This window comes from Zea mays, chromosome 5, assembly GCF_902167145.1.
Source record: "Zea mays cultivar B73 chromosome 5, Zm-B73-REFERENCE-NAM-5.0, whole genome shotgun sequence".
In the NCBI taxonomy this organism is placed as follows: Eukaryota; Viridiplantae; Streptophyta; class Magnoliopsida; order Poales; family Poaceae; genus Zea; species Zea mays.
The window spans coordinates 85,079,024-85,092,775 of NC_050100.1; the positions used below are offsets into that span (position 1 = coordinate 85,079,024).

The 13,752-nt window shown below is 46.3% G+C and overlaps 1 protein-coding gene across 1 annotated transcript; it reads right to left on the reverse strand.

The window, feature by feature from the left end:
- Positions 1-4,364: 4,364 nt before the first annotated feature.
- Positions 4,365-5,474, reverse strand: LOC109939510 (protein TPR3-like). Its single transcript, XM_020537693.2, has 3 exons — positions 5,403-5,474; positions 4,856-5,009; positions 4,365-4,530 (listed from the first exon to the last, which is right to left on the reverse strand). Exons 1-3 carry the CDS (start codon positions 5,472-5,474, stop codon positions 4,472-4,474), a joined length of 285 nt encoding a protein of 94 aa, XP_020393282.1. The 3' UTR covers positions 4,365-4,471.
- Positions 5,475-13,752: the final 8,278 nt, after the last annotated feature.

The window sequence follows — 13,752 nt, forward strand, 5'->3', positions numbered from 1 at the left end:
GTTTATCGAATGACGAATATTTGCCACCCTTCTTCAACCAAATGAACCTAAGAGCTTCCTTGCAAACTGGGCATGGGAACTTACCGTGAACACACCAGGCGCAAAATAGCCCGTACGCCGGAAAGTCATGCATGGAGTACTGGTACCAAACATGCATTTTGAAGTTTGTCTTCGTAGCTCGGTCGTACGTCCATACCCCTTCCTCCCAAGCACGGACCAATTCATCAATCAAAGGCTCCATGTACACGCCCATTTTATTCCCCGGGTGTCCAGGAATTATCAACGACACGAATATGTTCTGTCTTTGAAAGCATACGCCGGGGGGGAGATTGATGGGGATAACGAACACAGGCCAACATGTGTATGGGGCAGCGGTCATTCCATAGGGATTGAACCCATCTGTGGCCAGCGCAACACGAACATTACGAGCCTCTTTAGCTTTCTCATGGTGAATGACATCAAAGTGGGTCCATGCTTCACCATCGGATGCGTGAACCATCTTGTCAGGATTGTATCGTTTGCCTTTTTTGTGCCATGTCATTTGTTTCGCGGATTCCTCTGTCATGTATAGACGCTGGATCCTCGGTATGAACGGAAGGTGGCGTAGGATTGTCACGGGGATGTCGAGCTGCCTCTTCTGTCCATCACCAGAGTCTACCTCCATGAACCTAGACGATTTACACTTCGGACAGTACTTTGCCTCAGTGTGTTCTTTCCTAAATAGGACGCAGCCCTTCGGACAAGCATGTATCTGCTCATACGTCATCTTGAGTGCACGAAGGAGTTTCTGTGCCTCGTACATGCTCTTTGGGAGAACGTGATCCTCCGGAAGCAGGCTGCCAATAACTGTCAACAAACCATCGAAGGCGTCTCGACTCATGCTATACTGCGACTTGAACGCCATTATACGCCCAATGGCATCCAGTTGAGAAACCTTTGTCTTGCCGTGAAGGGGTTTCTGTGCCGCGTCAAACATGTCGTAGAATGCCTTTGCGGTCGCCTCTGGCTCGTCCTCCGTACATCCTTCGGCGAACTGTGCCTCGTGATAGTCGTTCAACATGTCCGCTACCCCGGCATCAGCATCGTAATCCTCGACGCGTTGTCTCACCACCTCCTCTCTCGTGCGATGCGCTTCACCATGGAAGATCCACCGAGTATAGTCCGGCGTAAATCCATTCTTCCAAATATGTTCTACCATGGTCTTCTTTGGTTTTCTTTTCCGGTTGTCACATTTGCTGCCCGGACAAGGGACTAGGCTAGCTCCTTTAGCAGCTTCGCCATATGCCCGTTCCACGAAAGCATCGGTCTTCCTAATCCATTCTGGGGTGACATCATTACGTCGAACGCGGCCCGTGTACATCCACTCACGGTCCTCCATCCTCTAACATATATAACCGAGTATAGTTTAATATAGACATGTAATGCATGTACACTACGTTCGTACCTTCTAATAGGTGATGATAGGTCCTAATCCCACCCGCGGTTGCGTAGATGGAGTTAGTTTCCATGCTCTACTCCGATCCGAGATAAAATTTCGGCAGCACCTACCCGCTGTTCTCCGGATACACGTCCTGACAGGGAGAGTGTACTGTCCGGAGAACAACAGGGAGGTGACGCCGAAACTCTATCTCGGACCGGAGTAGAGCATGAAACTAACACCATCTACGCAACCGCGGGCTGTCCAAAAAACGTGGACAATCCGAAACTGATACATTTGTAGATATGCAAAGATCTGCATATCTACACCGTATCTCTTTCGAACGGGAGACGCCTAACAGGGTTACGTGATCTACGACCATGATGCGGATGTAGAGGTTATACCTAGGGTGGCAGTGGAGTCAGGCTAGTGGGGCTGTGGCGGGTCGGTGCAGTGGCGACGCGACGCGGTGTAGGCAGACCCGCAGTGGCTAGGAAGACAAGTATCTTCTCTGTAAAAAAGAATCACAAGTATGTTAACACAAGTATTTGAAACACGAATTAAATATTCAATGTCCACTATGGATGGTTATTGCTTAACCACAACCCACTAATAACTAGATAGATAACTATAAGTATAACCACAATCGACTAAATACTAACCACCTAATACTACCCACTAACTACTAAATAACTAAGTATAAATTTTGACAGCACCTCCCCTGCACGGGGACGATACTAAAACCTGCATATTCAACTCACATTCATCACTTCCGATCAAATTCACTTTTATCACATTCATATTCACGATATTCATACCTACCAAAAATGCTAACAAAACTAACAAACAACTAATTATAGCAACAAAACTAACATACCTAACAAAAATGCTAACGACGGTGCTCGCGACGGTGCGGCGGGCGTGTGCGGCGGGCGTGGTGGGCACGGCCGTGGGGAGGGGGCCCGACGCGGCGAGTGGCCGCCGCGGCGAGCAGGCGGGCGGGCGCCTGAGTGGGGCGGGGGGCCGCGGCGTGCCGGCGTGGGGAGGGGCAGCCGGCGCGGCGGCGGGAGGGCCCAGCGCGGCGAGTGGGGAGGGCCCGGCGCGGCGAGCGGCGTGACGGGGCGGCGGCGGGAGACGGCGCGGCGGCGGGCAGAGGGCGTGGCGGCGGGAGACGGCGTGGCGGCGGGGAAAAAAGAGAAAGAAGAGAGCGTGAGAGAAGAGAAAGGAGAAAGAAGAACGGCCGGTTGTTTATTTCCTGACTTTGCCGAGTGCCCGCGATCTGGCACTCGGCAAAGATTTTTTAAAAATATTAAAATATTCTTTGCCGAGTGCCAGATCGCTGGCACTCGGCAAAGTGTTCTTTGCCGAGTGCCAGCTGGATGACACTCGGCAAAGAATCTTTTACAAACCTTTGCCGAGTGTCGCCCCGCTGGCACTCGGCAAAGCATGCTTTGCCGAGTGTCATTTGTGGACACTCGGCAAAACACTTTTTAATTTTTTTTATTTTCCCTACCAAATTTTTTGTGGTATGTTCCTACACTATATAGACCTACATGTACCATTTTGAGATAATTAGAACAGTGTTTTCTATAGCTAATACATTTAGTTTTTTTATTTGAATTTCTTCGGAAAACTCAAATTTGAACTGCAGGTCTCTCGAAACATGGAAAACTATGCATGCAAAAATAATATCCATTCTACTTAGCACAAGTTACGACCGATTTCAGGATCGGACCGGAAACTTCGAGCACCATGCTAACTCAACATGGCCGTGAACTTGCCACACAGCTGTTTAAAAAATTTATAAAACGCAAACAAACTTAGAAAATCATGAAACTTGTCCACATGTCATAATATCATATGTAGAGTATGTGATAAAAAATTTAGAATGTTTGGAGAAAGTTGTGAGACATTATGTGTAGAAACCTAAGAGAACCACACATGAAATCATAGAGTTTCAATGTGGATCTCTTAGGTTTGTACACATAGTGCGTTACAGCTTTCTCGAAACTTTTTCAAATTTTTATCACAGCCTCTACATATGATATCATGACACGTGGACAGGTTTCATGATTTTCTGACTTTGTTTCTGTTTTATACAATTTTTTAAACACCTAGATGGAAAGTTTACGGTCATGTTGAGTGAGCATGTTGCTCGAAGTTTCTGGTCCGCTCCTGAAATTGGTCGTAACTTGTGCTAAGTAGTATGGATATCATTTTTGCATGCACGGTTTTCCAAGTTTCGAGTGACCTGCAGTTCAAATCTGAATTTTCCGAAGAAATTCAAATAAACAAACTAAATGTACTAGCTATAGAAAACACTGTTATAATCGTCCCACAATGGTACATGTAGGTCTACATAGTGTAGGAACATACCACAAAAAGTTTGGTGACCAAAATAAAAAAAATAAAAATATGCTTTGCCGAGTGTCTACATAGGACACTCGGCAAAGACTCTCTTTGCCGAGTGCCAGATATTTGACACTCGGCAAAGGCTGATGGCCGTCAGTTGTAGACGGCCGCTAACGGCCCTTTGCCGAGAGCCATGTTTGCCGAGTGCTTGACGCTCGGCAAAACAGTCTTTGCCGAGTGCTTGGCTGTGCCGAGTGCCCTGCACTCGGTAAACAAGATCTTTACCGAGCGCAGGACTCTGCCGAGAGCGGCCCTCGGCAAAGTCGACTTTGCCGAGTGCCCGATAAAAAGTACTCGGCAAAGCCGCCGGCACTCGGCAAAGAGCCGAATTCCGGTAGTGGCGGCGTGCTGGACCAGTTGTCCTCCTGAAGCCAGAGATAAACAAACATGTATAAGAATTAAGAAGGAATATGCATATCATAAAACCTGATGAGTGGTTCCAATAAGCGGATAGAAATTCACCCATTGGGTAATCTCCCCCTTTTTTAGGTTCCTTGCTGACTCCTCCATCAGGAGGAACAGAAGGAGCTGAAGACTCTATGCCCTTCAAAGTCTTTCGCTCTTCAGTTGTCATATTAAGTGAAAACAGAAAACTGAATCTCCACTTAAAGCAAGGTAAGGGCCCAAATATCCATCCCAATGTTAAAGCCCTCTAAGGTCTTCTAGCAGATTTTTTTCGCTTGGGGAGAAGTGGCCATTGTCTGCCAAGAGGGGGGAAAGGAACAAAATTGAATCATGTAAACAAAATAACAAATAGTCGAAATTATAATACAGAAATACACAACTATGAAGGTACAGTGATGCATCGTGATTTTGCCATGATAGACATGCCCTCAAATTTAATCACAAGATATCAATTTTTTTTACAGTGAGAAATTAACAAATCCGAATAAAATTTGGCTAGATTTGAGAATTCTAGAACGCAGACTGCAGCGAGCCAAGGGTAAATACAGCATACTAAGATGGCAGAACAGGGACTAACCCAAACTTTTATAATAAAGAAACATTAATACAGTAAGAATTTACCAAGAAGAAGAGTTTGTTGAAGTGGATGAAAATCCATGCTCATCGGTGTTGATCCTTGGCTCAAGGTCCGTGCAACAGTTTTATGGAAATCATCTTGTTGGTAATTTTGGCTCTGCGGATAAGTCACAGACCGCATATTCACCGGAAGATTCACCTGCTATGTTAGATCATCATAAGTGCATGATTAGGTGTAACGAACAACACCAAGTACTAAGAGCAAGAATCTAGTAATGGCAATGCATTTATTTGATCACTTATGGAGCTTATGGGGTACCAAATATGTTTCAAGTCATCTGAATACATGTCTAGGCAATGGACACTGATAACGAGATCCAAGTTCTGCGTGATCAACTGGCTGAAAAATCTTCAGATTCTCTTTGCCTTTTGAAAGAGGTATGCGTCTCAGTACCATTTGAACTAAATTGTTCATGTTATTTTTGTGTTCCTTGTTAAACTTATGAAGTTCCACAGTTTTCCTTTCAATTTTCAGATATTACCTAGTGGTATTAAGTGTTAACTGATTTTAGCTAGGGATTTTAGGGCGTACCGGGTGCAGGGACTGTGGAGAGAGGCTGTTGCGAGTTGCGACTGATGGTGACGGCGACCTCCCCGGCGCCATCCAAGAACAGCACCTCGCCACCGTGCTTCATATTCTTGTTCGAGACGTTGCTCGGCGTGGGTTTACCATCGGACGGCTGCACGGAGACAAAAGCAGCGGGCTGGGGCATCCTAAGCGCCTCCAGATTTTGAAGTTCCTTACAACGAATCTGTCTTTGGTGCTGAATTGGGGGGGAACAGGTTGGAGTTGCAACGGGCGCACCTTGAACTTGACAACATCCTTGCTCCTCTTGATCTTCACGGAACCACCGCCGTGACAACAACAGGGACACTAACCACCACCGTGCTCTTCTCCACGGTCAGCCCTTGATGGGAACACATCCGAGAACCTGATGGGAGTAGCGACAGCCTGCATTTTCTGATCTGAACTTCTTGTGTGTGATCAATTGTTCTACTGAAGTGAAGTAGCAGCTTGGTATAGTATGATCTGAAAGGGTTATCGATCTTGTGTGGTGAGCTTCTGTTATATACTATAGAGCCAGAGTGGGGTCCTTGACCATTGTTTCTAAAAATAACTTCATTAGTCAATAGTGAAGAACTCCTCAGGCTCGATGAGGGGGACAAACTTGGTGAAAGTGATAACCACCCTCACTGTTGGCACAACGGGGATTGCAATCTGCACGAATGGCAAACATGAATAATGAGCTGAATGCAAAGCTACGTTGCATTTAGGAGTACCAAAATGAGCTATGTGCAACAAGATAATTACAAGAACAGCCTTTAGAAAATTATATAACATATTGTGGCAAGAAGCAGCCGAAGGTACACAAAGGCAAAACAATTGATGGCGTCCACACTTCGGTGAACACCACTTTGCAGAACATATAGCAAAACTTGGACGAGTGCTCCAAGCTGTATGTCTAACCAATTTCTACTTTCTACAACACCATAGGTTTAGTTTTTCCCATCAGGTTTCATTTGTCATATAAATAAACTATGAGTCATCAAAACAAGATACTATCAATGCAGGTGAGGTGAGTGACAGTTAAGTAAATTCCCTTAAATCTGTGTCCTGAGTAAATTCCCTTAAATCTGTGTCCTAATTGCACCTTCTTCTGTCTGCAATCATAGAATCAAATAAAATAGATTTGTCAAAGAAAAAGCCGAGACTGCAAGTTCCAACTTTGCAAGTTTCTCCACCTTTGATTCCTAAAAATAAATACACCAGCCCCCCCATGCTAAGTATTGGTTCCTAAAAATAAGTCATTTTCTGGATAAATTGAGAAAAGTTGTTGCCTTTTACTCATGTACAAATTTGTGAATATGTATCAACTGGATTATGAAGATGACTAACTTTTTTTCTAAAAGTAGGTGATAAACATTGAATTCGGGTATCAAAGCCTAATTAGACTACCTTTTGTAGAGAACTAACAATTTTAGCCTAGATAAAGTAACTGGTTTCAGCCTAGATCCAATCCAGGGTATGGTTTTTCCCATATAATCCATTGCATAAATTAAGATCGATTTCTGGTACATTGCAATTTAATGCCCACAAATCACCTAAAATGCAACCAATTTTACATAGCTATACAGCTGATTGAATATCTCCAAATGAATGATATGGTTCCAGGGACACTAACAGAAGTACACAACAAGAGAAAACAGCCTAGGAGGATGTAACATCTCCAAATGATATGGTGTTCATGGACACTAACAGGAGCTAAGGAAATGAATGATGTTGTAGTAATGTTGTAGTAGAGATTGCTTTAAGAAAAAACCAGTTTAGTCAACTCACACTACAGACCCCGTTCCATTTTTGAGCCCTTTTTTCATTATTTGACAAAAACTGACTTCGACGAGTAGCAAATAATTGGACACTAACTGAAGTATAAGTATGTCGGCTATCACTATCAGGAGGGCTATTGATTATTCCTAGAACATCAATATCATCAAGGCTCGACCAAGAAAACATCTGGTGCGCAAAATGCGGGCTGCAATTCACCATTATATGAAGCAACACAAAGTTGAGAGCAGCGAACTCACCCCATCCGGGGTTCTCGGTTACACCACACCGGAGTCCCGACGCCTCATACAGCGGCTAGCGGGGCCGTCTCAGCAGTGGCGGCGGCAGCGCCCGTAGCTCCTTCATCCTCAGTCGCCCACTGCTCCTGGTAGTACGCAGCCAGATCGGCATCCCACTCCTCGTCCTCCTTCTTCCTCCTTGCCTCGGCCTCGGCCTCCTCCGCCTTCCGCTTCGCCTCTGCGTCCTCGGCCTTCTTCCTCACGTCTGTATCTTCAAGCGCTCCGTTGTCGTTCCGGTCGGCATTGGCCGGCGCCTGGCCTCTCTCGACGTCGTCATTCCTCCGGGTGGCGTCCCCACGCGCGCCTCCCCTCCGCGTGTCCGGCTCCGCCGACCTCGGCGCCGCCTCCTCGCGGCCGAAGCCCAGCGGGATCTGGAGCTCGCCGAGGAGGTCGATGCGTCGACGCGGGCGTCTGCTGCGGCCGGGCGCGAGATCGAGGTCATCCTCCACGTCCGGATTGGGATCCGCGGGCGGGATTCGAGAGAGCCGTTGCCGCGGCCGTGGGCGTCCCGGGCGCGGATGGGGACGGGGACGCCGTGGGGGTCTTGCTCCCAGACCTCACTGCCGCCGCGGGCCTCACTACCGCCGTGGGGGTCTCGCTCCCGGACCTCTCTGTCGGCCGAGGCCCGGCGGGATCTGGAGCTCGCCGCGGAGGTCGATGCGTCGACGCGGGCGTCTGCCACATCCGCGGCCGGGCGCAGGATCGAGGTCATCCTCCGCGTCCGGATCGGGATCCGCGGGCGGGATTCGAGGGAGCCGCTGCCGCGGCCGTGGGCGTCCCGGGCGCTGATGGGGACGAGGACGGGGACGCCGTGGGGGTCTCCCTCCCAGACCTTACTGCCGCCGTGGGCCTCTCTGCCGCTGTGGGGGTCTCGCTCCCGGACCTCACTGCCGGCCGAGGCCCGGCGGGATCTGGAGCTCGCCGCGGAGGTCGATGCATCGACGCGGGCGTCTGCCGCGTCCGCGGCCGGGCGCGGGATCGAGGTCATCCTCCGCATCTGGATCGGGATCCGCGGGCGGGATTTGAGGGAGCCTCTGCAGCGGCCATGGGCGTCCCAGGCGCGGATGGGGACGGGGACGCCGTGGGGGTCTTGCTCCCGGACCTCACTGCCGCCGGCGTGGGCCCCACAACCGCCGCCGGAGACGGGGACGGGGGCGCGGTGGAGGTGTGCGGCGTAGTGATGGGGAGAGGAGGAGGAGGTGGATCCAGGGCGTCTATGGCGGGGAACCGCGGCGCCAGGGCGGGGGGTACGGTGGATCCACGGCTGGGGAAGGGGCGAGGTGGAGGGGTGCGGCGGGGGCAGGCGGCGCAGTGTGAGGGAGAGGCAGAACCCGCGGTCATTGATGCAGCGCGGAGGGAGATGGCAGAACCGTGCGCCATGCAAATTGTGGACGCCTACAATAGGGACATAATCAGTAGTAGAGATTTATTTATTTATTTATTTATTCCTTTTTATTTAGATATAGTTGCATATTTATATACGTATGAATGTATTGATTTATTTTAGGTCATATCAAAATAATTTAAATGTGATACCAAACAAAATTACACTTTGGCATGAAATGCAGCACACAAAGTTTCTCCTAAGGTGTTGTTCTACTAAACTAAACACTTATATTTTAAATAGGTGAGTGCCCGTGCGTTGCAACGGGAACATATAATGTCACGGTAATTTATGTACAAATATGTGTTATGTTGTTAAGAGAAAAAGTTTCGTAATCTATTTGTGGTTCTAGTGATAAGATGGAGAGCGAGAAAATTCAAGCTATGGAAATACAGAAGATGAAGAACTGGTCAAAGGTTACCACGCTTTCAGTTCTGTGGGCATCAGAGAATCAAATTCAAAATTTGCATATCCATGAACTGTTGTTCAATAATGATCGAAACTTAGAATAGATTGAAGAGAAACCTCATCGCATGGTACAACAGTCTTTACCAAAGCATGTATGAAAGAGGACACCCGAATATTGCGTAGATTACAATGAGGAACCATTTGCTATTTGTTAAGAGAGTAGAGAGAGTCAGAGTCTGACGACGAACCAGACCTGCGAACGGGGCTGTCGTGGATGACTCCAGCTTCTTGCAGGCAGAACCGTCTGAGCTCAGGGCATCGATCAGCACAGGCGTGTTCCTTCAGGATGGTGAGACGTAAGTTGTTAGATCAGATCAGATCAGCACAGGTGTATTCCTACAAGGGCCGGGGGAAGACATAGACACTGAGCTCGCGCGCGGGGTAAGAACCACCTGTCGACTATTTCACCGTTGCCGAGCTGTCCGCTAGTGCCCCTCCCCTAGGAGAAGATATTCCAAGTAGCAAAGGAAGACAAGATCAAGTCATCATAGTCTTGTACCAACAAAGTGTATCAAATAAAGTAAATGCTGGTAGGCCTTCAGTGTTGGTGATGTAGATGATGGCAGTGATGACAGGTGACAACAGGAAGAACAGTATACTACTCAAAAAAGCTGAATATATCTAAACTAATACCAATTAGTTAAGGTGGCTGGATAGAGACATCAACAGCAAAATTCTGATGCATGAAGTCAGTGGCGAATTGTTCCATTTCAGGTGGATCTGTTGGTTATTACAGAGCACTGACCAAACCAGAAAGACAGGTCATTATGTCACAGATTTACAATTTCCTTCGCAGAAGCAAATTCATCCCCTGGTCAGGGGACTCTGTGCAGAACACTGAACGCATCGCCTAGCAATTTATTTAACAGCAATATTGAGAAGGAACAAAACGCACAATTAAAAAGGTGAAAAGGGGACCAATATGGCAACTGGCAAAGACGCATATGCATTATTTTTGGGGGAATGGAATCTTGTCCAGAGAATTAATAATAGATCAACCAAAACTGGAGCATCCCCCTGGCAAATGGTTTGGATCAGTGGAGAAGAATCTCGCCCGATGTCGAGGTATTTCCTCATGTGGCTTCTCAGCGAATCAAACCAAGGGACCAGTCAACGGACCGAGATCTAAGTGGTGGCTCGCGTGCAGGGTTTAAGACCGGTGCGAATCCAACCCAGATCACACGGGCGGCGCCCAACGATCGGGCATAAAGCTGAGAGAAGCCAGGCCAAGCACGCACACCCCGTGCCAAGCATCACGGAAACCCCCAATTCCCTGTACCAGGAGCCTGAGAACACCTACACGGATCGAAACTCTGGGTAGCCTACGACAACAAAATCCCCAGGAAGCCGAACCCAATCAGGGTAGACCAACGGAGTGGTAGACGCACGTGAGGACAAATCGAAGCCCAAGAGGTCTGCAGGAGCGGGACGGTGACGACTGACGACGAGAGACAGAGGATCGGGGCAGGGGTGGAGGCGAGCCAAGAGAAGGGGACTCACACTCCGCCTGCTACGCCGCCGGCGACGAGCGACTTGCAGATGGTGAGGATCTGGTGGTCGGGCGCCTTGACCCCCTCGCGCGCGAGCTTGGCCTCCTCCGCCAGGTTGACGATGGTGGTGACGGCCGTGTCGTCCCTGCTCTTGCCCACCACGTCCTCCGATGCCATATCCCCCCGCCGGCGCTGCCCAGGAGGAGGGTGGCGGAGGACGCCGAGTCGGGCCGAGGTTGTGGAGCAAGGTCAAGGACTACGGCGGCGATGTGCCGTCGCGGCCGCGTCTGTAACTGCCTGCTTGCTAATTTGGTCGTTTCTTTCTGTGACTTGCCAGCCATTTGGTCGTTATCAACAATCTGAAAGATGGGCTGCAGAATGGGCCGCACCATCCTTGGACCGCATACACCGCTCGGATATAGGGACTGCTATGGTGTTATTTGATTAGTGCCATATCGGTCACCCAAAGCGTCGAAACGTGACTTATAAGCGTTGGTGTGTATTGTTTGTTGTTCAGACTAACATCTCTGGTGCCACAGCAAGATGATTTTTTGGCGCGGGGCTGTACGACAGGAGGCAGAACGGGTCAGAGGCAGAACGGCAGAACGAGTCAAAGACAGACTACTATTGCTTACTTAATAAGTAGTAGAGATTCTTATAATAAATTTAACTGCATATTCAAATATAGATAATACACTCTATAGATTTAGTTAAGCCTAAACGTTGTAGTATTTAGAAATTAATATTTGTATTTTTTACGAAGGGGATAAAGAGGACACGTACCTATACCTATATCTAGTAGGGGACGAAAATGGTCGGACACGGTTGATAAACACTAAAATTTCTGCTTTTATCTTTTTCACAGAAACGAAATAAAAACTGAAAACGTTGGCTGCAGACAGAAATGACATGAATAATACAGAAATATTGGAAATGAAAGTTCGGTACAAAAAATAGGCCGATCACGATCGAAATCTAAAATACAATCTGTAAAAATCGCATATATACCCTCAATCGACTTAAATAATTCACACGAATCGTACATCCATATAGAAATTAGTAATATATATATAAATATTCACGAATTCATGAAGGAATAAATCATATCTCATAAAAATCATTGAAGCAATATCTCCAAATACAAGTGACAAGCACCGTGTCCACATACATATAGTTCGAAAGTCACAACTTAGTACCTTACAAAATGAAACAACCCGATTAAAAATACATTTATAACCATTGAAACCCATAGAATAAAATCACACATCAAAATATAGAGCATAGAACTAGCCATATAATTTGATCTATTATAATATATAATTTATATGACATTTTAAAATGAGGTAGGAGCTCAAAAATCAATATAAGATGATATAATACAGTAATAAGTTATCGTGTATTTAAATAGAACACTAGCAAGTAGCATATGACTATAGAATTAATATATGTACGATGGCATCAGACTTGCATTCTTATCGTACTCCTACTACTCGACATAGTCAACATAGTTGGTGTCCTCGTGATACTTCTCAAGTGCAAATTATGAATATATGTATCAAGAGTAATAATTGATAATAAACTATCAATAAGAGTCATAAAAGTTTCAAACTACTCTAAACTTATGGTACTCCTACTACTTGACATCGTCAACATAATTGGTGTCCTCTAGATACTTCTCAAGTTCTCGTGCAAATTATAAATATAAGTAATAAAAGATTTATTTTAATTTAGGATTTAATATTTTTCTAGGTTAAGGTGAATTTTATAAAGGAGGTCAGTGAGGCCCTCCTTTGTGGCAATTGATGTCAAAGGGGGAGAGATTCAGGGGGAGTGTCAAAGTCAGGGGGGTTGTGCTCATTTGTGGACATCTAGACATTTGCATGTGTCTTATTGTTATGCATTTGTGTTGTTTAAACTATGTCCAATGTCTTGTGTTACTTATGAACTCTGAGAACAACTTATGTTTCAAACTATGTATGTTGTCTTTTATATATATCTATTAGTTCGAAATATTATGTGTATGGTTGATCGAGGTGTGTTGAATGTTTAATGCTTATTTCATATCATATTACTTTTATATGCCTTGATAACTATAATTGTAGGAAATCTCCACCAAAACTCCGATATATTATGTGTGTGTAATCTTCAACTAGACATATCATGCACACATGTAGGGGGAGTCTTTCTTACACCCTGAGTTTTATACTCGACTTGTCTATCTCTAAGTTGAAACCTCAAAGCAAGATAATTCACTCAAAACTCACCCCTCAAATCCTTCTTATACCTAGTGTATGAGGAAGATTTGAAAACCGAAACGACCTCTAGATGAAATGAGTAGTGTTGTCATCAATTACTAAAAAGGGGAGATTGTGAATCGTCTAGGCCCCTTAATGATGTTTTGGTAATTAATGACAACCATATCTGGACTAATAATTCTTGGAGAAATAAGAATGTAGGTTGGACCATAGGGAAAGTAGCTTTATCGAAAGTCTTGGACACTTAAAGGATTGCTCGTGGATCGGGTGAAGGAAAAAGTATGACATAGGTTTTGTTTTTTGCCGGTCACCAAGTGTTTAGAGAAGAAATTGACCTGATTAGTAGGCTAGATAGTCGTACTATCAAGAGGGATCAATGACACTTGTCTGTGTAAACTTAGTGCCTTATAGAGCATCTAGTGTTTGCCTTTGCATGAGGACTAGCAGCGCTTCCGATTTTGAAAGTTAAAATCTTTTCAAAAGCTTATATGAAAATTTTGTAAATTGAGTGGTCAGCGGACCGTCCAGACCAAGAGGTCGAATCGTCCGTGACTCACTGAGTGGACCAATAGAAGTGGTCTCTCTCGGGTGTTTTTAACATTTGTACTATGGATGTTCGGACCTTGGGGCCGGACCGTCCGTAGTCTTAACCAGAGGGGT

Bases quoted from the DNA above. Each gene is read 5' to 3' on its own strand.
- LOC109939510 (XM_020537693.2), bottom strand. From the start codon at position 5,474: ATGGCGCCGGGGAGGTCGCCGTCACCATCAGTCGCAACTCGCAACAGC. The intron at 5,010-5,402 runs GTACGCCCTAAA...CTAACATAGCAG, and splicing joins CTCCACAGTCCCTGCACCCG to GTGAATCTTCCGGTGAATAT. The intron at 4,531-4,855 runs GTAAATTCTTAC...CCCTCTTGGCAG, and splicing joins TCAACAAACTCTTCTTCTTG to ACAATGGCCACTTCTCCCCA.